General features: G+C 42.3%; 1 protein-coding gene across 1 annotated transcript in view; it reads right to left on the bottom strand.

Annotated features, from left to right (window-relative positions):
* LOC132339318 (vasoactive intestinal polypeptide receptor 1-like) overlaps positions 1-2730 on the bottom strand; it is a 30986-nt gene extending 28256 nt beyond the window's left edge. Inside the window, exon 1 of the mRNA XM_059869520.1 lies at positions 2575-2730. Coding sequence (XP_059725503.1) covers positions 2575-2730 — 156 coding nt within the window. The remainder of the gene's footprint in view (positions 1-2574) is intronic.
* Between the last annotated feature and the right edge of the window lie 24116 nt (positions 2731-26846).

Genomic DNA, 26846 nt, shown 5'->3' with positions numbered 1-26846 from the left:
AGTCCTGGAACCTGGCAGTCAAAGTCCTACAGCAGGTTCATTTAATTGATCTGTATTCTTGGAGAGTTTCCATCTCTTCCCAGCAATACTAAAGAAGGCTCAATGAGTAGCTTTAGACCAGATTCCTAATTTTAGACAGTTAATTGTGGATGATTAATCTAAATTCCCCCATCAAGCCTCCCTTAATGATCAGTGAAAGCAGACAAGCAGTTCCAGGGAAGGATTCCTCCTACTTTGCTCAGACACCTGTTTGAGGATAGTGACTGCCTGAACAGGAGCCTGTCTCCCTTCATTAACTCCTTCCAGGCTTAAAAAACCCCTGAAAACAGATTATTCCACACATCCAGCTCCCCATGGAGAGAAACTGAAGGTCTGCAGGGACCAGGCTGGTAGAGGAAGCACAAATTAAACACAGAAATTGAGACAGCCAGGTTTGTTTCACTGGGAGCTCAGCATCTTGCCATGGGTTTGGATGCCCATGCCCATGAGCACAAGAAATGCTTTGCTGAAGGGATTGTACAGCTCAGTGGTGGCACACCTGTGTTTCCATTCTCACCTCCATTCATTAGATCAGGCTAAAGCCCTCCCCAGAAATGGGAAATGTAGGTGTTTGGAGAGGAAAGCAGTTTAGCACAGCAGGGAGAGCAGGGAAGGCAGAGTCTTTTCTGCTCTTTGTCCTCTGCTTCCTGAGACTCTGAACTCTTTAAGGCATAAAATGTCATTTTTAGGCATTTCAGCCTCCTCTGCTCTCTGTTCCTTGTCACCTACCAGTGAATGGTAATTCTTTGAGTGTCAAGGACTCTATTCTGCAAGGCACAAATACCCCCCTGTGGAGCTGACAGGAGGTGACAGTGCCCAGCTCCACAGAGGAAGTTTTCAGGATTAGCCCTCTGCTTTATTTTCATATCTGATTAATGACTTATTTGCAGAATCCATCCAGGAATTATTTCTCTGCTCAGACATGATCCTTTGAAACAGGAGGGGATTATTCCCTCAGTTCATCCTAGGGGTCTCAGGCCTTCCCTGGCCCACTGAACATGCAAGGAGACCTAGACTGAGACACAAACCCCACTGACATTCAGAGCACTGCCTCTCACCAGACATGGAGTTGATGTTCATATGTTGAGGCCAAAAGCTGTGTAGATCACCCAGTTTATAGAATTTCTCTTGTTCTGGGCACAGCCTGCTGCAACGTGCTGCAATATTAAAATGATGTATGGCAGCCCCCAGATGTGCACAATCCATCACTTTGGATCAGCTCCACTCTGCTGACAGCTGCAAGAATGAGCTCTGCCTCCTTTAGGTGTAAAAAAGGCTGGCCCAGATGCCAAAATCACTTCACCTGCAGCAGTCTAAGCCTTTAGGCTGCCTGGTTTTGCATGGAAGAACAGTATTGCACATGATAATAGCTGCACTGGTGAGGTTTGCATTGCAAGGACCCACAAGCTACCCCTTGTACATAAATCTGTGTAAATACAGAGGAAACAACAAGATCCAGGGGTTGTGCAGATGTGAAAATTTACATCCCATCTCCCACAGTTTGGAAATGAAAGGTCAGGATCAGTCTGTCATTTAGGCTCTCACAGTTACCCACAGAGGAAAGCAGGCCCTAGAGAAGCACCCACTCCATCTGGCTCTCCCAGGACAAGATGGAATGTTTCCTGGGAAGGTGACTCTCTCCTTCCTCACTCCTGCTGAATCCCAGCCCACACTGAACATTTCACTGTGAAATGAGGAAAGTTGGAATGAACGAGTCCCCAGTAATCACACCCAGAGGAAAGGCTCCAAACTCTTCCCTGAGGCTGAGCACTGAGGGCAAAGAAGAGAAATTTCTGAGCTTGGATCTGAGCTTGGATTTGCACTAATTTTTGTTAAGCATCCCAGGCAGGGGCAGTGGTGGAGTGTGGAGATCAGGGAGGGATGGCTGTGCCTGGATTGTGTCCCTGGGCTCATCCATCTTCCCTGATGTCCAGTGGCACAGGCTCACCTGCTGCCCTCGGTGCACACACACACCAGACAGTTCATGCTCCTGCTTGGTGATTTTAGAAACCTCCAGCTCTGCAAACATCCCTGCCCTCTCAGAGAGGTAAATGTCCCCATCCATCAGGAGGAACTATTCCTTTCTAGCTACCTTCCTTGTCCTGCAAAGTTGCCTTTCTCAGGACAGCTGGGACAGCGATCTGTCCCCTTCTGTCTGTCTAAAGCCCTGCTACAGCCATTCTGATTTGGGGATGCTCTTCTGTCCTCTGCAAATTGCAGTTCTAAAGAAGGGAAAAGTCATTTATTAACAGCATCTTGAAGCTGGAAAATTTTAATCAAAGGAGCCCGGTCAACACATTAACTCAGGGATATTTTTTTATTTCCTTCCCTCTAACATCTCTGCCCCATTTTATATTTTCCTTCTGAATCCTTTCCTTGTTTTTCTTTCTTTCTGCCCACTCCCCATTAGAAGAAAAGTTACCCAGCTCCTGCGGACTTTCCCCCACCCCGGCTGCAGTGGGGCAGCTGTGGAGCCATCCAGCTGTGGCCGGGCTCCAGATGTGCTCTCCCCCCGCCCCAGCGGTTCTCACTCACCAGCGGCAGCAGCAGCCAGCGCAAAGTTCGCATCCTCCGCAGCAGCCGCCGGCTCCTGCGCTGCCTCTGCCTGTTGTGATGCTGCCAAAAGCCGAGGCTCTGCCCGCCCCCACCTGCCCAAGGCCCGCCCCGAGAGCCTCGAAGCTCCCTGAGCATCCCCCCGCAGGATGGGAGCAGAGGGAAAAGGATTCTCCTGTGTGCAAACCCAGGGCACTGGGAATATTTCTCTGTCTGCTCTGGGGTGCCCTGACCCCCAGGGCAGCACTGACTCTGACCCTCACTCATGGAGAAAGTTTCCCAGACTCCAAGATAGACTGGAACCCACAAAAGTGTGAAATAGATGATAGAGAGCAGTGTAGGTGTGTCACTGGGTGAGAAATTGAGGGTTTGGGGTTTTTAGGATGTTGTGGATGGAAGCAAGATGGAGGCACAGGGTGTCATCCTGGGCTTCTTCTTCATGCTTCTTCTTCCTCCTTCTCCATGGGTTTGGGTGGCATTTTGTAGTTGGGCAGACAAGTCTGCACTGGGGGCTCTGTGGGATCAGTTATGGGGTTAAAAGGGAAAATAATCCAGGTGTCAGCTCTTCATTGGATAGTTCAGTCTGAAAAGCCCTTGGAACAAGAGATTGTGGCCATTTTGTGCCTTCTGATGAAAAGCTGCTGAACTCCCAGCAGTGAGACTGTGTTACTGATAAGAAATAATAAACACCTGAGTGTGAACATGAACTGCTGTCTCAGTGCCTTCAGTCCAGACCCAGAGAAACCAACACCCCGGGGATGATGAATTCACCTCTGTGCACTTGGCCAGTGCAAAAGGATGAACATGTCCCCAAAAAAAAGCAAAGCAGGGAGCTGGGACACCAGTGTGGGTTTTGGGGTGGTTTTGGAAGCAGGAATTCTCCGTGATGCATTCACCCCTCCTGCCTTTCCAAGGATTTGGAAAAAAATATTAGGTCTGATTTTGACTTTTTCCCCGTCTGTAATGGATAACATAAATCTGTGGCCACTTTCTGAGTGGGTCTGGCAGGGTGGGATTCCCTTTGGGACTCAGAGATGGAGTTTCTGGGTTTTGGCATCCCCCTCCTCTCAGATGGGAAATTTTGTGCAATGACAGCATTTCCTCCACAGCTTGAACAAGATCTTTTTGGCCCTTGTGTCACAAAGATGCCTTGGGCTCAGGTTTATTTTTTGGTGCTAAGAAAGTTCAAGCTTTTCTTGCCTACAGATTAGATTTTTTGGGGAGGAAAAAAAAAAAAAAAAAAGAGTGTCAGGTTCTTAGGGCTCAGGCACCAGCTCTGGTTTTTGCCCCACTGAATATTGCACCAAGATATTTTCAGGACCTGAGGGAACCAAAATGATGAAGATGGCAAAAGCAGTTTTCCTTGGTAAGTCTGAAGTGCTCTTTCATATCCTGTCTATCATTCATTAGTTCCCAGTGGTGTTAAGCACACAAATTATGAGCAGTCAGGGGAGATTCAGGACTTGCTTAAGTTACCCCAAAATAGGCATTCAATGCCATTGGAAGAAATATTTATTTCTGTCCATAGGTGTACAGCTCTCCTACAAGTCCTGTGCCTGGTTTTCCAGCTCCACCTAAATATTTCAGATATACAATATATAACATTTGTAACCAAATTCTCACTTCATCTGCTCTTTTCTATATGTTTGTCTTTCACTGCTGTAAAATGGCACCTGATCCCTGACCTGCACAGCCTCAGATGTTACTCTAAAAATCAGATTTGTGAGAAAATAAAGATATTAAAACTTTGGGGGAATAAAATTAAGTCTGGTTTTGACATTTGACTTTTTCCCCATCTGTAAAGGAGAAATTAAGACTGTGGCCACTTTCACTAGTCAGCAAGGTGGTTGCTGTCACACTGGAATAATTTTTAGGATCCTTTTACAAGACAGGCAACACATGCTGCCAGGCTGCTCCTACTCCTAATGCAAAGAAAAATGCCAAGTGCAGACCTGTCAAACACCCCCAGGACAGGAACAGTTCATAATCCCTGCTGAACTTTATTCAACCAACTCAAATATCCAAGATCAGGGAATATCAGAATAATTTGGGTCAGGGGATGGAGCTCTGGCCCCAAGCCTCTCCCCTCACAACTCAAATTTCAGGGTCAGGAATTTGTGTTTCAAAGGGAATTGCTCTCAGGAGCCACACTGTAAACACAAAAATGCCACTGAAGGAACATGTGTGGCATTCCAGCCTCCAATATTTCACCTGGATTCTATTATTTATTACCTTGAAGGTCACTTAAGTGAGGGGTTTTAGGTCATCAAAACCAGCTTGGAGCAAACCCAAGTGAGAACCACTTATTTTTTGTAATTTTTTTACATAGGTTTTTGGCATGAGTATTTGCAGGCAGTTTTTAGGAGAAAGCTTTGCCTGATGGAGCAGACCTGGTCTCTCAATATTTGCTTTCTCATAAATTTTCTCTCCTCCATCTGCTTTTCCTATCTCATCTCCAGCTGATCAAAAAAGCAGCCCACGTTCCCATCCTTGAGATTTAAATTAATTACCTGGAAATTCCTCTTGTAAGAATATTTCTCCATCCTAATAAGGAAATCAAGCCTTTTTATTGGGCTTTTGTAACATCTCACTGTAGTTAATGTTATAAACCTCACTTACATTAAAGTCTCTGATTTCCTCAGTCTTCTCACATCCCTTCATTACTTTAAACAGATCCTTTAAACCTTATTTAGTCTAAAAACTAATTTATATTCATCATATCAAGTTGCTTTATTCATTTTACTCTTTGCTGTTTCTCTGCATGTACCCAAAGCTCCAATAGTGAAAAAAATGCAGGAAAAAAAATCATAATAATTATTTCTCATAATATTTTCATATGCTCTGATGTTTTTTGCTACTTTTTGTCACAAAATAGGTCCTTGCCTGATAAACTCCCTCTCACAAAGCATTATTATTTTATTTTCTCCAAGAATTACAGGCTAACTCATCAAAGATAAGAACCACATTTGTTTTCCTGCTGCTCCACAACATCAACCTGGGCTCAGAATTCAACAGATGTGCATGAAAACCTCCTCTGGTTAACAACAACAAACCATTGTGTTGGTATGAAACTTAATCAATGAGGCAACAGACCTGAGATTCCTCTTAATCCCCCTCCTGGATATTCTGAATCAATTGATGCCATTTCATGAAAATTACTTGGCATTTGCTGAGCTGCTGAGCACCTTTGTGGAAGCTGGAGAATGGGGTTTCGACACCATATGTTACCTGAAAATGGGTTTTTCACAACAAAAATCTTCCTAAAATCACCTGAATTTCCTCCAGCAGCACTTCAGGCTGGAAAATAGGGTGCCCCAGCCCCACACTGCAGCATGAGCCATCAGCCAGAGCATAAAGGTGAATTTACTGACATTTCTAAACAATCTTTTGACAAATCTGACTAAAGATGCCAAACAAAAAGCCCTGGGATTATGAGAAGGAGGCTGCAATTACAGAGAGTACATAATTCAGTGCTCAGGCAGAACGTGGTGTTACTGAGAAACATATTGTGACTTTAATTAACAGCAAAACTTCACGGGCTTTAGAAAAAGGAGGGTATAAAAAAAGGCTGGAGGTTTTTATTCCTGACAGTGATCTCTGTGGGGTGCTTGAGACAGAGGGGTGAGAGCAGAAAAATCAAACAACTGAAGGCAGGAGGCTGGGTTTGAGGTACTAAAAAGGGAAGGCACTAAATATCAGGCCAGTGCCTGGAGCTGCATGAGGATAATTTGTCCAGTTGATGTTCTCTGTAAGCCCTCCCTGTGTTGTCTCCTCACTGTTTTTCTTGGATAAAATTGACTCCTGCCATGTCCTGGGGCTCTGACTCCTTATGTGCCCATATTCTGTTACAGTTCCTTGGCCTGGCCCCAGGGACACCTGGGACACAAAATAAAGACAAAAAATACAGACCCTTGGATTATGTGGATTCTGTCCTACCTGTTTGATCTGTAAACTTAATTTCACCCGAGTCTCTAAAGCACTTTGTGAATTTGAAAAACATATCTGACTTGTACTCCTCTTCCACAAACATATCATTTAACTCTTTTAAAAATAAACTCCTTTAATCTTTTCAGCACTGAAAAAAACAAATCTGTCAGCAATCCCTTCTCTACTTCCACTGTATTTTATTCAAGAATAAGCAAGTTATGTTTACTGACCTAAGGGAAGTTGCTTTTCCCAGTGACACACAATGAAATCTTCATTCCTATTAATAGTCTCTAAAGAGTTGACAGACCAGCTGTTCCTGTCTCAGAAATTGTTTTATGCATTGTATTATTCATTGGTTTTCTTGCTTTCCTCTGGCCACTTCAACTCGATTTCAATTCTGTTTCTCTTCCAAGAGGAGGAGAACAACCCTGATTTTTATTCACTAAAATGCAGGTTTAAGACTAAGCTTGCTCCCTTCCTAAGGGCCAAGAAAATATTCATGTTCCTCCTAGGTATAGACTGAGCCTATAAAATTGAATTTGGGTAAACAGGAATAACCTATTTTTAACAGCACAGAAGTCTAGTTACTGGTGTATACTGGTCTTTGCTTGTTTTATGTTTAAAAGAGAGAGTCATGGAATTCCAGGATGGTTTGGTGTCTTGGATTGAACAGACAGGTGTCTGCTAAAGAAGGCAGGAGCCTCCCTTGAAATGGAAAATGTAAACCCTCTCCTTCTGAATTGTTAAAATTTGAAATTAAGGGCTCTCAGGCAAAGATATGAGAATAGAAATAACAGCTCTTTATTAGGAAAATAAAAATATAAATGCAATAGTACCAAAAAAACCCCACTGCCAGAGTCAGAGCATGCCCTGTCCCCCTGTGTGTCAGGGTAGTGGCACAGTCCCATCCCAGGGTGGCTCAGGGTGGTGGCACAGTCCCATCCCAGGGGGGCTCAGGCTGGTGGCACAGCCCCATCCCAGGGGGGCTCAGGGTGGTGGCACAGTCCCATCCCAGGGGGCTCAGGGTGGTGGCACAGTCCCATCCCAGGGGGGCTCAGCCCTCCTGCAGTGCCAGCTGTGCTTCTGCTGGAGCAGGGATCCTGCACAAGGGGGGAGTTTTCCTCTGCAGCTCCAGGGCTGCTGGAGATGGGCCTGCTCTCCCTCTGGGAATGCAGGGCAGCAGAAAGCTGCTCCTCTGGGAATGCAGTGGGCAAAGGCTGCTGGGCTGTTCCCAGGGCAGATTGGATCCAGGGAGGAATGCTTGGCTCCTCCCCTGGGCGGAGCATCTCCCCATGGGATGGTGGAATTTGATCAGCCCTGCAGGGACACTCCCTAGCCATGGACATCAGAGATCTCCTGGAGGGAGGATGGGCTGTGGGAGAGATAAAGAAAACTGCCCCATGAACAGAGATAACTGCCCCAGATCTGACAGATGGGAATAGAACACACACCTCAGGCACATTTGCAACCTAAGACATTTGGGTTGGGAGGAATCTTAAAACTCATCTCATTCCACCCCCTCCATGGCAGGGACACTCTCCACTGTCCCAGGCTGCTCCAAGCCCCATCCAGCCTGGCCCTGGACACTTCCAGGAATCCAGGAGCAGCCACAGCTTCTCTGGGCACCCTGTGCCAGGGCCTCCCCACCAAAAGGATATCTTTTTTCCATACTTTTTTATTATCCCAATTTCTCCAATGAGGCTGCAGAGGGGAATCACCTCACCCCCCTACATCAGTACTCATCTCACCCAACCTCAGACATTAAGAATGTAAATGTGAACTGATTATTCCAGGTTATTTTCACAGTCACAGACAGCACTAAATGCAATCTGCCTAACATAATTTGGATGTCTATGGAGGACAAGATAATAATTTCCTCAGGGTGTTCTCCTCTCCAGCACCATCTCTGAAAGGAGGGAAGGATGAGAGCTCAGCTCTGGATCTTTGCTTGGGGGTGAAATTCCACCCACTTCACACATTGGGTTATGAATATCTAATGCAGGCTGGGTAAGCTGGAAAAGTGAACTCCCACTGTGATTAATCACCAGCCTAAGGTAATTAGTCAGTTTGCCCTTCATGTTCCTGTTAGAACCTCCTTTGTGCTGTGTTGTGGTAGGTGACCCTGTGTCCAAAGCCATCCTGTCTCTTTTAGTGACTTCAAAGGCAGGCGTGATGTGGAGTTTGTTAAAGACAAAATTTAGAAATTTAGACATCAACATGTTGGTGTCCAGATGCAAACTGGATGTTTCAGCTTCCTTTGGGGTCAATAATCACCTAAAAGAGAACCTTTTAGTCAGTTCAGTCCATTGAATGGTTCTTGAGAGTAGAGTACTGGCCAAGATCCTGCATAAATTCTCACAGTTCAAGGCTCAGTTGTGCTTCCCAATTAGAGGAGACCATAACCAAGTAAGATCCTTTATAATACAATATAAACATCTGTGGATTTAAGTATTTGCAGCGAGGGGTCAGAAGTTGGATCAGGCTCTGCTCCGTGGGCCCCAGCCATGGTGCAGAAGGAATGGGCAGGAACTGATGCCCAAGAGGTTCCACCTGAACATGAGGAAGAACTTCCCTGAGCAGTGACTGAGCCCTGGATTGTCCAGACAGGGCACGGAGTTTCCCTCACTGGAGATCTTCAGAAGCAATCTGGACACAATCCTGAGTAACCCACTCTGGGGGGCCCTGCTGGAGCAGGAGGTGGGACCACACTCCTCCAGTCTCCCTTCCAGCCTTCCCCAGCTTGTGATTCCCTGATCAACACTCTCAGGAGGTGCCAGCTGTGACACAGGGACACTGAAGGCATGGCAGGTGGAGGCTGCCTGGGCAAAGGGAACCAGATCCCTTCGTGTGGAGAAATGAATCAAGCCCTGAAATCAAATAAGATAAATCCCAGCCAGACCAGAGATCTGATTTTGGCTGACTTTTCACATTCATCTTCAGTGAGAGGAATCCCTTGCCATGTGTTTCTCAAAGATGAATTGAATTACAAAGCCTGGCTTCCTTTATCAAAACCTATTTTCCTTTTTACCTCAACTCCTTACCTAAACTTATTGTCCACACCATCCCAGGCTGTTTTTCCTCAGGACATGGAGCTTCTTGTGTAGTTGTATCATCTGGTGGAAGATTTCACTTCCTCTATTTAAAGTAAATTCTTTAATTTGACATAGAGAAAAAAAAAGTCATTTGCTGAGGGGAGATTATCATAAGATCTTTGTTTCTTGCTTGTTGTATTTCTGCATATTGCAATGGAACCACAACTAAACCTTCCATTATTTATGGCTGGACTCACAATAAGAAAGGATTTATGTCTGTGACTTTACTTTGTGACTCCCTCATTAAAGAGCTCAGAACATGAAAAGAATCACAAAGGTTAACCTTGAGTTTTCTGGCTGTGGTAAAATACCCACAATTAAGAGAAAGCATTTCTGTGGTGATTTTAAAGATGGATGTCAATACAAAACCAATTTGAAACTACTCTGGGAGTGAAGGTGATAAAAAAGCAGATTTGTGACACGAGCTGGTTCAGGAGATCTGTGGGATCTCCAAAACTTTCCTTCTGGTGAGAAGCCAGAGTGCTGTGCTGCCAAAAATTATGGGAGATCAGCTGTTTCTGTGCCTTCCAGTTCCCCTTAACCAAAGGAAACGTGCTCAGCTCTGTTATGGATGAGACAAACCTTTCTCTGAGCAATGAACAGAAGCCTCTTTCCACCACTGTCTTCTCTAAAAACAACAACAAAGTTCTTGGTGTGCTCCAGTTCTTCCTGTCATTCAACACAACTTTTTTTTTTATCATTTCTCCCTAGAGTCAGCTTTGTGGAAATATCCCAGTTTGCTCAGTTTAACCCAAACCCCAGACTGTTGGGAAGGGCCAATTTCTTATTAGTCATGGGACAGTGTGAATAGAGCCACCTGGGAGGGCAATTAGCTAAGGGTTGATTGCCTTTTGATTAGCTAAAGATTGCACACAGAGCAAGACTGCAAGATGGAAATACTCAATTTTTAAAAAAAATACCTGTTGTTTAGTGGTTTTATTACCTCTTATTAGTGGTTTTGGTTTGTTAATTTGAGATTTTGTTAATTTTGATATTCCTTGGTTAATGCAGTAAAGAGTGTGGTGGGTTTGGTGTTGCTGAATTACTGATGTGTTTATTTTTTGTTGAGAGATAGGATTAGGAGAAAGGTAAAGTAGGTTTAAAATTTTAAAAGTTTATAAAGAAAAAATGCATTAATAGTAACTAAAAGAAAGAGTATTAAGAATTAGAATAAAACTTTTAGAATACTTCTCTTTATTTTTTTTTTCTCACTGATAATGTAAAGAAACAAACCTAAAATTTTAGTAAGTTTATTTTTTTAGAATAGCCTTCTCTTTAGTTTACTTATGGAGAGAAGTTTAGTTTACTTAGGGAGAGAATTTATTATGAATAGTAGTAAAGCCATGACATTTAAAAAATAATATAAAATATCTAAATAGAAGTAAATACAGACACACATCTGATGTATCATCAACCATCATTCCTCACTGATTAATTCATCCATTCATCCCTGATCCTAGAAAGAGTGAGGTTCTTCTCTCCTTCTTCAAGTTTTTTGTTGTATACATGCACACCTGAAATTCCCAAGCCATACTTTTATTTATAGCAAAAGAAGAAAAGAGGACATGCTTAAGCATCTCTTTTTCATGAAAGTTTCCTGATTTTTATTTTACCATTTACCAACTTTCATTTTTCCATTAGTCCAACCAGATCCTTTATGCAACTGCATTCCTTATACAAGGAATTCAACACATAAATCCTTTATGTGATCTGCTCACTGGAGAACTCATTATTCTGAGTGCTGGCACTTTGTGAAAGGAGAATGAAAGAAAAAGGAAATCACAACAGGAACCAAAATCTTTCCCACAAGGGAAACTTTGTGAGCTCAAGGCCAAGCACTGCAAGTTGTACATTGGGGGAAAGAATTGATTCAATTTCTGAGAGGGCAAAATGTTGTAACTACAGATTTCTGAGTCAGAACCCTCAAATGAGACAGAATCTTGTCTTACAGGGATGAGACTTTCTTGTGGGTCTTCCAGCTCAAGCACTGGTCATCAGAGCACTGGGATTTGCCCAGAAATGTAATTATCTCAGGGAAACAAGAGCTCCATCAGTCTCTGGCAATAAAATCAAAACCAAACCAGGGATTTTAACCACAAAGTAGTTTTGGTTTTGTTTTTTAGAGAACAGTGCACTAGCAAGTGCATTGCACAATTATGATCAGAGAATGAACCTGCTTCCTACAATATTGTGTTGAATAATGTGAGAAAATTCTTCTTGCAAAACCCCAGTGAAAACAGCTGGGTGAAAACCACACCAGCCTTAGGACTGATCTGTACTGAAAAACTCACAAACAGAATGTACATAAAAACTAACTCAGGGTTACACCTGATTTACACCCAGGAGAGCAGGAATAAATCAATGTTCCACGAAGCACAGACAGGGGAAACGTTGAGATTTAGAGCCTTTGTCTATACAGAGATCCTATTGTGTTAAATTCTTTTATTTGTCAAAAATCCCTTTTATTTTTAAAGACGGTTTTGTTTGCTTTCCTCTTCTTTCTCCACCAGTATGTCAAAAACTGTAAGACAAACTCTGGAATTATAGTAGTCAGGCCAGAAAACATAAACTCATAAATTTCCTCTTGAAAAGGGACAATTCCATTTATGTTTTTAACAGAGAGCTTTCCATGCTGAGCAATTTGTCATTTCTTCACATTCACTGATCTCCTTTTCCTGGTAGTTGATTTTGTATAAAGAGATTTTAATTCTCCCAGATGAATTATTTGGAAAATTGGTGGATAATTCTTGCATACTGATGAAATAACTGTGACTTGAAGCTTCAGGCACATGGTACCCTTACATGCTCTGATCACACTAACTTTGCTTATGCTTTTGGTTTCCTGGTGCAAAAATTATAGTGATTATTTCAATATTGGCCTTTTTTTGAGAGTGTGTGAGATGATGAAAGTGGCTATTTCCCTGAGTTTCCTTCTCTCCCAGGGAAAATAATTGTGATAAATGAAATCAGAAAACAAGATCACAATATCCCTGCAATAGTGGTGATGAAAAATCTAATCTGTGAGGAGAGTCAAGAGTCACACACAGGGCAATTGAAATATCAGAAATTCACAATGGTGATGGTGCAAACAGATAAAAGAATGAAATCAGCCACCATCTTTTACAAATTCCTCCTCTTAGCAGCAGTCAGTATCAATTTCTAGAGCCAAATGGATCAACAGGCACCCAAAGGAGACCAGCTGAGCCTAAACCATTGTGCTGAGAGTGACTGACCAATGGAAAAAGTCACAAACCCATTCTCAAATTTGGCCCAGGATATTTTTCAGGAGCTGCTAAGCTGCAGATTTGCTGGAAATCAGCCAGGTATTCTTGGAAACACCACTGCATGTTGGTGGTGCTCTTTTACCTTTTTGCTGCAGCCACTCTCAGAGTGGTTTTCATGTTCCAAAGCTTTAAAAAGCAGAAAACAAACAAAAAAAAACCCCTCACCCAACAACCAACAAACCAATGTATGCTCTCATTTTAAACATTTCAGGACTGGAAGGCTGATTCTGCTATTGAAATAAAAGCTCTTGGAGCAATAATGTTTTAGTGTAATGATTGCCATTAAGAGACCCTGATTTTTTCCCCGAGATGTTATTAAGGGAATAACAACATTACAACACTCCTATTTACACTTGCTGCTGGATCTAATTCTGGCTGGAAATGCTAACAGCAAATCAAATTACACAGAGGTAGAAGGTGGGCGAGGATGAATGAAGAAAGCAACGTGGAGTTTTCCACACTGGCAGTTTATTCCTGGAATTGCTTTTGGGGCAGGGAGATGAATCCTGAAAAGAGCCATGATTACATCCTTGGCCTGAGCACACACCCCCAGAGCTCTTCCTGGAAGCTTCAGCACCTCAATTCAGGTTGAAACGAGGTGATTGGTGGGTTATTTCTGCAGCTCCTATTACAAGAAGTATAAACTATCAGCTGCAAATAAAATTCTCTTCCCAGAGGGACAAAGACAGCTCCCGTGGCCTCTGCTAATTAATAGATGGCAGCAAGCTTGGCATGGAGGGTTAAATGTTTCCTCCTAATGCAGGGCTTGTTGTTATTATTGTTTCTCCTCCTGACAGGGAAGGCTTATTATAGTGGAAAAGCTACCAAGGTAGAATCACCATAATTAAAAAGACATTTCATGGAACACGAGGCAGCAAAAGGGAGATTGGGTTTTTTTTCTGCTGGCTAAATGTGAAAATACTTCTTGGCCTGAGGTTCTTTCATACTGGAGGTGAGACAGTGCTGTTGGTTGGGAAGAAAAAGGAAAAGAGTGTGGAAGTCCAGGCAGCACAGAACTGAGATTTTTGAAGTGGAGGAGCAGAAATTATTGGATTTCCGTCTTGCTGTTGTTTCTTAAAAATGGAAAAGATATTCAGGCTGGCCTGGTTGGGTTTCTTCCCTTCCAACACACCACTGAACCAAAACCCCCCAAAACTCAAACAAGTAGGAATAGTGTGCTTAGGTTTTATAAAATCTCCATTTCTTAAGTGAAGTTCATGGAAAATCCAAAAAAACCTGAGATAACATGGCAAATATCAACACAGTAAAAAAGAAACCATCCCCAAAACCCTCTGTGATGTTTTTGCCACCTTAATTTATCTCCTTATTTCTCTGCCAAGCTAGAACAGGTAAGGAGGGATTAAACATTGCAAAGTTTAGAACATAATGCCACACTTATGTCAGAAGAGAGGCAAGTCAAGCCCTTGGAAAGGTGTTTGGGGCTAATAAAAGTGCAAGAAAATAAAAGATTTATTAGCGTGCAGACATAAATAGAAACCACATAGACAGATTTATAGACAGATTTTAGGTCTTCATTAAAATCTTCCCCTTCATTATGGAGCTCATACAGAAACGTGGGTACACCAAGAAATGTCTGTAATGCACATTTATAAACTTGGCAAATGTTTGTACAAAGCCAACTCTGTAAATGACTGCTGCTGCATCAATTTAAATGAGAACCCCGTGACAAATGAAAAAAGAACAGATAAAATGAAGTCAGAAATAAAAGAATTCTAAATAATGTTTGGGATTTGTTCTTGGGTTTTTGGTGGTTTTTTTTTTTTTTCTTGTTGGGTTTTTTCTTTTGTTTTGGGTTGGGGCTTTCTTTGAGCAGAGCCAATTACCTAATTAAAAAAAGAATATATAATCAGGTTTTATTGTTATCTGGGCTTCTGGGAAAGGGTAGAACATCCCCAAAAAGTGTCTGCTCACACTTTGAATCCAACATTTGCGACCAGACCAACAAGGTGATATCTGGGGAGACACTCTGTGATCCCTGCATTGCTCGTAACTGTTCCTCAAAGTATTAATGCCATTCCCATGGTATATCCAAAGCTAGACCTGAAGGCAGTGGAAATTGGTTATTTCCCCATGGAATCAGAAATTCTGGAAGCAGAATGCCATCAGATGAAGGCAATCTGTAAATAAAAATTGTGTCCTTTCATTCTCATCCCACTTCCAAAAAAATCCAAATCTGTTTTTTAAAATTAGTTCAAAAATTTTCCAAATAGGTACAACTTTTTTTTTCTGCCCAAAATACCATTATTTTATGTGTGTGATTTTTATGAGTTTTTTAATACAAAAAGTTTAAATGCTTTACTGAAATCCTCCAAGTCAAAACAAAAAAAAAAAAATATTACTACAGTGAATCTGATAAAATAATCCTTTTTTCTTTTCCCCAGGCAGTGACTTAAAGAATAACTCAAGTGCCTAAGGATGGACATCTGGCCTCATTTGAGATTTCTGGGGACATTCTGCCTGGTCTTCAGCTGCTGCTCCAGGCAGACAAAAATCTATGAGCAAAATACAGCTCTGCAAAGAGTGATATGGAGCATCTGAAAATGAAATCCTTCTGTGAGCACTACGGTGGCTTCATGGAGGATGAAATGTGTGATTTCTGTATATCTCTGTGCCCTCCATGGCTTTCCACTCCAAAAAATTGAAATCCAATGTCCCGCTTCAGTCACTCTTGAGAAAGTGACAGTCTGGATGAACTAATAAAAATAAGGTTTTATACAGTGGAGCATGAACTCTTCATCACTTTTTATTGTGCATGAGCAGTGCATGACACCAACACTAAAAAAACAGAAATCCCACGATAGTTCAAATTTTCTGGCTCATTTTCATAAAAAATAAAAAAATTTCCTTCACTGTTTCCACAAATCACAAATCCACCTTCGTTATTCTGGATCTAAAAGATCTGAACACTGAGTAAAAGGTGATTTTTTTTTTAATGCCCTGCTGGCACAGAAAAAGATCACATAGCACTGTTGTATATGTCAGTGAATAAAACTTTGTCTGTCAACAGTAATTTAGAGTTTGGTCCTCACATTTTTATAGTTTTGCTTTGAAATGCAACTCTCTGGAATATATTAATATTCTTATGAGCATCTCTAGCCCTTGGAGACATCAATTATCCCTTTCAAAACTCTGGGAAAAAACTAAACTAAACTAAACTAAACTAAACTAAACTAAAATAATAAAATAACATAAAAATATAAAATAAAATAAAATAAAATAAAATAAAATAAAATAAAATAAAATAAAATAAAATAAAATAAAATAAAATAAAATAAAATGTGCTAACAATACAACCCTTCTCAAAAGACCAAGGCTTCACATCCTGTTGGTTCTTGGCCTCTTTTTTTCTGTCAGGGTTGGGATTGAAAGTGTTTGAGACTGTATCTCATGTTTAGACTCAGGTTTTTATTATTTCATATATATATTAAAGTCTTACAAACTGTGAGTTTTGTAGTATTTCACTAATAAGGTATACCAAGTTATAACAACTACTCACCAGCCTAAAACTTCTATTTTGTTTTATATATATTACTATATTCTAAAACTTTAAACTCTTTAAGTTTTTTAATACATAATATTGCACACTTCTAATTAAACTACACACCTATAATTCCAGTTTTATCATTCAATTTTAAAAGCTTCCTCTACACCCCCAGATCAACTATAGTATTCTCTTATATGTCTGTATCTTTCATCACAGAAAATTTAAAATTCTCAGTGTCCAAGATTCTAGAATCCCAGAGATTTTCCTGGTGGTATTTCCAACTTTGTCCTCTCTCTCTCTCCTGGGCTGTGTGGCACTAGATGGAGCTGCAGACCTGCTGGAGGCTCCGTGCTCCATCCCTCTCCTGCTGCCTGCAGAGGGACCCCGAGCTCTTCACATCTCCCACCAGCCCATCCAAGCCAAAATTCCTCTGGGATTTGGAGGCATGGCACAGGCAGTGGCTTTGATTCAGTCCCTCTGATTTATGGTCGTCTCAAAGGGGAATTTTCTTTATTTGTTTATTTTTTAACTGGGTTTTGATAAATGCGGGTTTTTGGAAGTAGGTAGAGATGGGATGGTCAAAGGTGCACAGCAGAGTTTGGAAATGTTTTTGTGCCATGGTTTAACCAAACTGGCCCAGATAGATTCTCACCCCCTCCTTCCTCTGAGATGGGAGAAGAATCAGGAGAGTACAAGCAAGAAAACTCATGGGTAGAAAAAATTATGGTTTAATACCAGGAACAACAAATTAGTCTCACCCACAAGCAAAGCCAAACAAGGAATTCCTTCCCTGCTCCCCATGGGCAGGCAGGGGTTCAGCCACTCCTGGAAATCAGGGATCCATCAGGTGTAACAGTGACTTGAAGGCAAACACCATCACTCCAAATTCCCTTTCTCCTTCTCCCCCAGGTCTATCTGCTGAGCATGGTATTAACGTGTGGAATATCCCTCAATTCAATTCAGAATCAAAGCTGTCCCTGCTGTGTCACCTTAAACCTCTGGTGGACCCCATACCTCCTCACTGGGTCAGAGACCAGCAGAAAAGGCCTTGATGGTGTCCAACTCAGCCATAACAAAAACATCCCTGTGCTACCACAGCCCCACAGAAATAAAATTAAATATGTTTCAACCAGACCCTGCAGAAACCCATGAGCCTGTTGAGGAGAGGGCAATGGCAATGCCCTGGAGAGATGCATGGTAGGTTCAGGGCATTCCCCCGAGGATAGGGTGAGGAGAGAGGCTCCTCCCATGGTGCTCTGAAGCACTATGTTAATTAACTTAATTTAGAGGCTTCTCCCATGGTGCTCTGCAGCACTATGTTAATTAAGAGGCTTCTCCCATGGTGCTCTGCAGCACTATGTTAATTAAGAGGCTTCTCCCATGGTGCTCTGCAGCACTATGTTAATTAAGTTAATTAAGAGGCTTCTCCCATGGTGCTCTGCAGCGCTATGTTAATTTGTCCCTGTTCTGTTCTCTCCATTGGCCCACTGGCCTTCCCTACCCCTTTTACCCTTATATGTTCATGTTCTAGTAAGTTCTCCCTTCCCTGTTTTCCCATTGGTTTGTGTAACCCCACCCATCCACCCTGGCACTCCCTATTGGTCCCTTCCCTGTGCACTACCCCTGAGCCCTCAGACCATTGGATCCCTGATGGGAGCTCCACCCCCTCGTTCCCTGATTTATACTCTGGACCCTTCTTTGTCTCTGTCTTTGGCCCCTGGACCTCTTCAATGTTGGACAAGATAAACCCTTGTTGGAACCCCATGCCTGGAACCTCCCATTCCTTCCCAGCCAAGCTGCTCTGTGTGTGTGTGTGTTTGTCTGTCTGTCTGTCTGTGTCTGTGTGTGCTGGTGCTCTGGTGGCTCCCGCCCGTTGGCACACGACACTCTTGGAGAAGGTTGCAGGCTGCATCCACCACCACCATGGACTGCAACCAGACCCAACACCCTGTGCTGAGCTCAGCTTTGGGAAGCTTTCCTCAGGTCAGGAATATGAGATGGGAAAGCAAAGACAGGATTGCTGAAGCTCACAGAATTCCCAGAATGACCAGGTTGGCAGAGACCTTCAAGGTCATCCAGTCCAACCCAGCCCCAACACCTCAACTCAACCCTGGCACCCAGTGCCACATCCAGGCTTTGTCAAACACACCCAGGGATGGGGACTCCACCACCTCCCTGGGCAGCCATTCCAGAACTTTATCACTCTTTCTGGGAAAAACTTTTCCCTGCTATCCAACCTGTATTTCCCTTGGTGCAGCTGGAGGCTGTGTGCTCTGGTTGTGTCAGTGCTGCTGGAGACAGAGCCCAGCCCCAGCTGAGCACAGGCACCTTTCAGGAGCTGTGAGAGTGATGGGGGCACCCCTGAGTCTCCTTTTCTCCAGGCTGAGCACCCCCAGCTCCCTCAGGGGTTCCTCTCAGGGCCTGAGAAGCTGCATTTTGCAGAAGCACAGGAGACAGATGGCTCCCTCCTCACTGCTTCCCAGCTCCAATGTGGCTGTGGGGACAGCCCTGAGATGCCATCCCAACACCTCTGATATTCCATTTTGTCTTTCCCCTCACTTTTCACCAAGTTACAGACCCAGCTCATGTGGTCTAACACTCGCCCTGAGCTCCTTTGCCTGTGCTCATGGTCTCCTGAAATTCCAGATGCCCTCCCAGACAAATCCTGAACCATCCCAGAACTGTCCCCTTCCAAACCAAAATGTTTTGTTGATCGTGGCTGCTCATCATTTCTGGATTTCCTGGCATGTAGTTAAGGGAACTCAATAGGAGATGGAGCAGCTTCCACAAGGGACCCACAAAGTGATCAAAGCTGTCAGGTACCATCCCAATAACACCATGCGTGATGGAAATAGTGTCCAAAATGGTGATTCTACAGCAATTTTAAAAGTATATTTCCTATTTCCAAGGTAAATTAGGCAGATGTGCTTTCTCCTTATCAGCATGGGATTAGATTTAATGTCCCTAGCATGCCACATACCTTGTATGGATCATTATCTAGAATTTAAGTTATATAAAATATGTGTCTGTGCATTTTAATCCAATTTTAGACAGACATTAGTTCATATTTGCCTTCCCTTGAAGATAAACTCTGCCATGTTTGCTGTCTATTCAGTCACTAATTAGTTAAGAGAGTTAATTGACTCTACTGCTCTATCACTCTCCAAAGCCAGACAAATATGACAGCTCTCAGGGAAAAACTGGTTTTCTTTTGATTGTTATTTAAAGTAATTCCAGATTAATTTTTGGATTAACGTGTAGGAATCCCCCTTTTGTAGTACTCAGGCCATTTTTTTTTCCCTCTGAGCTCATCTGCAACAGGGATCTGCCTTGATGAGGTGTGGCTTTGATAAGGGCAGATTTGTGAGCAGCTGCCTCACATGTCCGTGGTTTGTTTTGTGGCTGATGGCAACATGAAAACCTGACCTTGGCCAGCAGCAGGATTGCTTCTGGATTTCATGGAGCAAAGCCTGGAAAGGGAGGTGGCACCTTTCATTAGAGTGGCAGACACGAGGGGAAAAAGCAAAGCACAGTCTTTTCTTCATGTCTGAGAAAGCAGAAGCCACAATGTTCCACCTAAACTGAGCTTGGGGAACTGCTCCATGTTTAATTTTGTGCTGATCAGACAGAACATAATTAAAAGGAAACCCTGGGGAAAGGGAAAAATTATTATTTGATATGTAAATATTTCTTTATTCACTTGCTGATTAATTAAAAGTCTGGAATTTTATTTCCCCCTTAAAAAGCTATGTTTTTGTTATCTGTTTGGGACAGATGATGTCATTAATCTATTTGAATCAGCCCAACTTTGGTCTCCAGGCTGGGCCACCAGGGCTGGTTGTATCAATCCAAGTGGTATTTACATTCCTGGGATGGAAAGTCCTTTGGACAAGGAAATAATGAATCCTAGAAACAAAGGTTCTGTAGGAAAGGGGAAGGAAAAGGAAAAGGAAAAGGAAAAGGAAAAGGAAAAGGAAAAGGAAAAGGAAAAGGAAAAGGAAAAGGTCTTTTTGTGTGAGTTTTTTGTGTTTTCTTTTTCTGTTTGTGTGTGGATGGAGATCTTGTCTATCTTTGGGACCCTTCACCAAATCCTTTAACCTAATAATCTTGGCTAATATTTGGAGGCTCTTTGATCTCCCTTAAACAGCAGGGAGCTTCCTTGGGAGCAGTTTTTCTCTTGGAGCTGTCTGAACATTAAACAGCAAACCCCAACTCTGAGCAGTCAGTCCAGCAGCGAGTTCATTTCATCAGGCTAATTAAAGGAACAATTTAATAAGCTTACACAGGACATGCTCAGAATACAAGGATGCTGCAGTCTGTGGGGAGAAGAGCCCATCAAAGGAATTCTTCAGGAGGGAATATGGCTTCATTTGTTAAAACTCTGATGGCACATTTCTGCCCTGAGTGCTGACTCTTTCCTTTAAACCTTCCTTCAGAATGCTTTGGATATCTTTCATTTAGCTGCTCAGTGCTGAAGTAGGAAAATATCCTGTGTCAGGAGCCTTTCCTCTCATTAAAAAGTGATTTTTGCTTTAATGCAGGGTGACCACTGATGGCAGAGGGAGCAGAATTCAGGCCCTAATTACGAGGATCCCATGCTGTGACAAGCAGTGGTTTTGCTTGCAAGCAAGCAGGGATGTTTCAGTCCTGGGGGGAGGAGGGGGCTGGCAGAGGATGGTGCTGAGACAGAGCTCAAGCTGATGAGCTGAATCCATAAACCAGCACAGCTGATTAAAAACAGACTTTAAGTCTTGATTTGTAATTTTCTTTTAATTTTGTAGAGCTTGCTATGAGATGTTTCTGCTCAGCCATTATCATTTTAATGCTTCTTTTTCTTCAGTGAAAGAAAGCAATTTTGAAATTTTGCTGGGTTTTTTCCCTCTGCCTTCACATCTCCCTCATGTTTTCAGAAAGCTGATATTTTTTATGGACATGTAATACTTTTTAACATAGAATCACAGAATGGTTTGAGTTGAGTTAAAGCTCATCTTGTACCACCCCATGAGCAAGGACACCTTCCACTATCCCAAGCTGCTCATAATTAGAGATTATTTGTGATTTTTTTTTCCAAAATAAACCTAAATACACTTTGAATTTGAGAAGTAGAATGGGAAAGCAGAAGTAATGCACATGCCAGCCCTTACTGACAGGGAAGGGGCTGATCTCCTCCTCAGCCCCAGGCAGTGCATTTGTCCTTCCCAGGGCTTTGATGCTGCTTTCACAGGAGCTGACAATTATTTTATCTCCAGATAAGTCCAGCATGTGAAGTGGCCACCAAGCAGCTTTTTGCTGCTGTTACAAAACAAGATATTAATTTCTTCAGTCCTGCAGAATAAATCTCAAAGAAAGACACAAAGCAGCATGGGATATGTTTTTAGAACAACACTGAATGTGCCCTGCACATTAAAACTGGGCAGTTGAAAACCATTCCCTTTTGTCCTGTGGTTATCAGCCCATGTAAAAAGTCATTCCTCCTATTTGTAAGCCATTTTTATTTACTGGAAAGCCAAAATGAGACTTCCCTGGATCCTCCTTATCTCCAGGCTGAGCAGTGGCAGCTCTCTCTGTCTCCACAGCAGAGGTTCTTATTACTCTTGCCCTGACAATAAACAGCCTACACAGTTTCTGTTTTGTACAATGTTGTTCTCCTAAACATCTGTTGCTTAAAAACCAACATAAGTCAACTGCAGATTTTTCTCTGCCATCCCCACTCGTTAAGAAACATTAGAGCTGCTGCTAATGGCTCTGCCCTTTTGTTTTGCTCTCATTCAGAGAATTCGGGCTCCTGTGCCTTTTGCTGTGCAGCATCCCAGCTGGTGACCCAGATTAGCTGGCTTGCTCCCAGCCTTATCTCATTTCTACCTCCTTGGGATAAAACACCCACTTCTGTTCAGGGCATTGTATCTCTCCTGCACCACGAGCAGGCTTCTGCTGGGAGCTGCAGGAACTTCCCAGAATTAGCAACAATTTTTTTTCCCCAGATGCAATCCTGGGGTGTTGGAACCCTGGTTACTGAGAATTTCAGACTTTCTGTGCTGCCAGGCACTGACCCCCAAGAAGATACTGAGGGTCGTGGAGAAGCTTCCAGAATGGAATGACAGAACTGGGATTGTGGGTGTGGAGTTGGGATAGAAGTGTGTGATATCACAGGGTGGGAAACTCAGAGTTTAAGGGTTTAAAATACAGTAATATATATAGAGCAAGATGGAGGTTTTAGGGTGGAGGCTGCTCCTTCTTCTTCTCCTCCCTCTCCATGGGTTTGGGTGGTTTTGTGTCATTAGATAAAAAGTCCCCATTGCAGGCATGGGTGGTTGGTTATTGGGTTAAAAGTAAAAATAATTGAGGTGTCATTTCTTAACTGGACAGTTTATCCTTAAAAGGCCTTGGAGAGAGAGAGATGGGGCTCCATTTTTAGTTTGTGAGAGTGAAGTGCTGCAGAGCTCAGGGTTTGTGAGACTGTGATAGAGATAAGAACTGATAAACACCTGAGTCCCAACAAGAAATTCCATCTCACACATTTACTCCTGACCCTGGCAAAAAGAAGTTAAGACTTGACACTGAGGAATTTTCAGAATAATAATTTTCATCCCAGGTCCTTCCCAACCCAAACCACTCTATAATTCTGTGATACTAAGGAATTATTAGGCCTGGTAATTTGTGCCTGTCACCCAGGGAGGCTGAGGGAGGGACAGCAATGATTTCCATCCCATCCCTGCAGTGTGGACACTGTTTAATTCAGTAGATTCAAACCAAACAGCCTTCAGCAACCACCCACCACTCCACTGCTGCAGCTCAGCCCCACATCCAGCATTGGCATTTAGATCCCTCAGCTTGCTCATTTACACAAGGAAAGGAGTCTTTGCTCTCCATGGGCTTCTAAATCTGTTATATTCTTTTTTTTTTATTTTTTTTTTTTAATTCACTTGCTCCATTTCCAGCTCTTCATGAGTGATTTTTTCCCCTCAAGTTGCATTTACATCTCTGACCCAGGGATCTCCCACTTGCAGCCCTCCCCAAACATTTATATTCTGCCCTAGCCAGAGGTTGTTCTCTTTCCCTTTCAGGCTTGAATAAGAGTCAGGGATCATTAGCATGTTGCAGTCCCCAGAATGGATTAAATATTGTGTTTTCTCCTTTACCTCCTGAACAATAGTGCAAAGACTCTTTACAGACAGACCTTTGCTGTAGTCAGGTTTTTGAGTGTTTGCTTAGTTATTCTTTGCCTTTCCACCCCCCAGAGTATCTGCTATAATAAATACTGGATGTGAGAGAAAAACCTGCATGAATCTCAGGAAGAGCACCAAGGACACACAGGACTCTGACCTTGGACAGGTAAAATTTAGAGGAACCAGTTGGGAGCTTGGCTTTGACTTTGACATCTCCCTTAAAGGACTTTCTTAGCCCTGCTAAGATCACAGCACATTATTTACTTGTTTTTTCCCATATTTTGTGTCCCCTTTCTGGGGAAAAAAAAAAAAAAAAAGTAACTGCAGGATTTAAAATGTTGATGATGAAAAACTCCTGCAGCTGAATTGTTCCAGCCACAGGGTCACAGGGCACACAGAAATAAGACTGAGCAATGTTCTATTTTCATCAAACGGTGTTTTATTGACAGCTTCTGCAGAGAAAACCAAGCCTGAAGGAAGCTTTTCTGAGGCTGAGAACAATTAATAAAAGGTACAAAGCTGGCATTAAGGTCCCTGGAATGATGGGCACATTTCCTGTTAAATTGGCATGTTAAATATCCTTCCTTGCACTCTAAATTGGGCCCCACGTGAGGGTCTCACCTGGCCTGCAAGTCCTGGTGGCTTGCCTTTAAAACTCTGAATTTTAAAACTCTGAAACCTCTCCTCTAAATTTTGTTTAACTTTTTTTTTTCTATTTATTTCTGCCATTTCTTATATATTTGAATAAATTAATGCTTAAATGGGATAGTGGAAAGGGCAGCAAGGGTTTGGAATGAGGTAGTTTTTAAAATCCCTTCCAACCCAAACCCAGACCTTCAAACCTGGCTTTTCCTTTAACCCAGTTAGTTTTTTCCTTTAGTTTTAACTTTTTAATGTTGCAAATCAGAAGCTGCATGTCCTTTCCTATTCCACTTTGTCTTTCTTTTTAATATTGCTACTGATATTGGCATTCATTCAATTAACCCAAACTCAATTTGGTCTTACTAGATTGATTTTTCTGTAAACTGAATGGAACACTGGGAAAATATTTGTAGAGCTAAAATAGATCTACAGGGACTTGCTGGAATATCCACACAATCTTTATGTAGTTTATCAGAGCTGTCAGTTCTTCTTATCTAATTCTGACACTTACATGACCTCATTATTGAGAGATCTGAGCATTTCAGGCTTTTTTTATTTATCTTGACAGCTTCTTTAAAGGATGGGGACATATTATAATCCCTCTTCTGCAGTTGGCTGAAACCCATGAGATCAAGCCTGGATTTATTAATTTCTTTTAAGGAATGTTGAACCTGCTGTGTTTCTCTGACTCAGCTTTTTAGGGACCACAATTTAGGGCAATTAAGAAGCACATTTTTAAAGGTAACTGGGTTTTTAAAATATACAATACTGAAACCTACAGGATTTGTTGGAAATAAGTTGATAATCCTGGGGATTTTTTAAAAACAGTTATTTTGGAAATGGGGTTTAATCATTTTAATAATTTTGACTCAGGCCTTATAAAACTGCATAAAGAATCCACTGATTTCCACAGAATATTGTCTGCAATTACTTTAAAACTTCAACTTCTACTCCATAAAAATTAAACAAAATTATGAGAACACCTGAAACAGTTATTACAGTTTTTAGGGTTATTAGGCTGCTTCCAACAAATTAAAAAAAAATAAGGCAGCTGTCTTGACTTTTTCTCCTAAGCTGTAATTTTGTGGCAGACAGCAATGAGGTGCCACATGGATGAGGAGGGAGCTCTCATTGCTATTTCTGTTTTGAGAGTGGACATCAGACCCTTCTCTCTGTGCCTGTTTCACCCACGTGCAGCTGTGGCTGTTCAGTCCCTGATAAAACAGAAACAGGATTTACAGCAGTGCCTGTCTCACCAAAACACTGATTTTTAACTATTTAAAGCTGTTTATTGCTGGCCCTATCATGCTCAGCACACTTTTTCTCTAATATCTCACCTCAATTAGTGGTTTTTAGCCTGCCAATTCCTCTTTCTTGCTGTGCTTGCAGTAGCTGCACAGTGAAGTGCAAATTAAATTTAAATGCCTCCTGCAAGTTGTCGGCATTTTGGGGTTAATGGTGGATGTTTAATCAGCTCTTTTATTCCTAAAAAGAAACTTTTCTACCCATTACTCTTTTTCTATTCTTTTTCTACTCTGTTACAAAAATGGCTTAGGGGGAACCTTATAATTTTGAGAAAATTGAGCCTCCACAGCTGCTGGAGCTGACAGTGTCTGACAAATCCTTTTCCTCTGGGGTTGTGTCAATTATGTTGTTACAGAACATGCTGAGCCTGGATCCATCCCAGGTTTTTTTGCCTTTTTTTTTTTTTTTGACATGTTTCTAGGAGTTGTCATTTGCAATGATGGATGGAATGGTTGCATTCTGGCAGAACTTTCTATAGAAAGTTGAGCTTTTTGGAGAAAGATCAGTGTTTAATTGCAGGTTGGAACCATGGAAGATTTTTCTATTAAGTGATCTAATAATGGGATAAAGAGGCCTCTTAAAATTTCTAATTCTCGGGATTGCTGCATTAAGTAAAGTTTCAGAAACCTGCAGTGCTTTTTTCCACTCTGAACAGACTTAATTCTTCTGGTTTTGTTTCTATTTTGTTTTTTATTTATTTTGATGCCTTGTGCAGGCTGAGCTAGAACAGAGGCTGGGCAGAGCTAAAGAATAAAGCAGGGATTTATTCCAAGGATCTCTTCCATGGATGCACCTTGGGCAGCACCAGAGCCCAGCCAGGGCTGCACCCAAGATGACCCAAAATGGCCCCAAAATGCACGAGCGCTCCCGGGGTCTCTCCCTGGGATCAGCTCTGCTCCATTGGCACCTTGCAGTTCATTGTCCCAGCCCAGCTTTAGCCCAGGCACTCCCACCCTGCTTGTTTTTCTCTCTCCAGCCCACGGGGTTTGTGCTCCTGGGCTGAGATTTGGCTCATTTGTCCTTGGTGCCCAGCTGGAGCAGGAATTGTTTTGTCTCCCTGCTCTGTGCACAGAGCTCACCATGCCCTGATGTGAAGCTCAGCCCCACACACTAAAGCAGCACAGAATCTGAAAATATAAAAGCTGAAACCTGAGGCATCAATTTTATTTCTCTTTGTGGTTTCTTTTTCTATCATTCTTTCATGTTTTACCATTTGGATTTCTGTAGCTGATAATAATCTGATTAAACATATTCTTGTAATATTCTTAGTATTCTGTGAAAATGCACAGGGCTTGATCCCATCAATACCTTTAATTTCATTGGGCTTCCTCTG

Source organism: Haemorhous mexicanus, chromosome 1 (assembly GCF_027477595.1).
Source record: "Haemorhous mexicanus isolate bHaeMex1 chromosome 1, bHaeMex1.pri, whole genome shotgun sequence".
Classification (NCBI taxonomy): Eukaryota; Metazoa; Chordata; class Aves; order Passeriformes; family Fringillidae; genus Haemorhous; species Haemorhous mexicanus.
The sequence above is the reverse complement of the archived record's forward strand: the minus strand, read 5'-3'. Positions and strand labels throughout refer to the sequence as shown.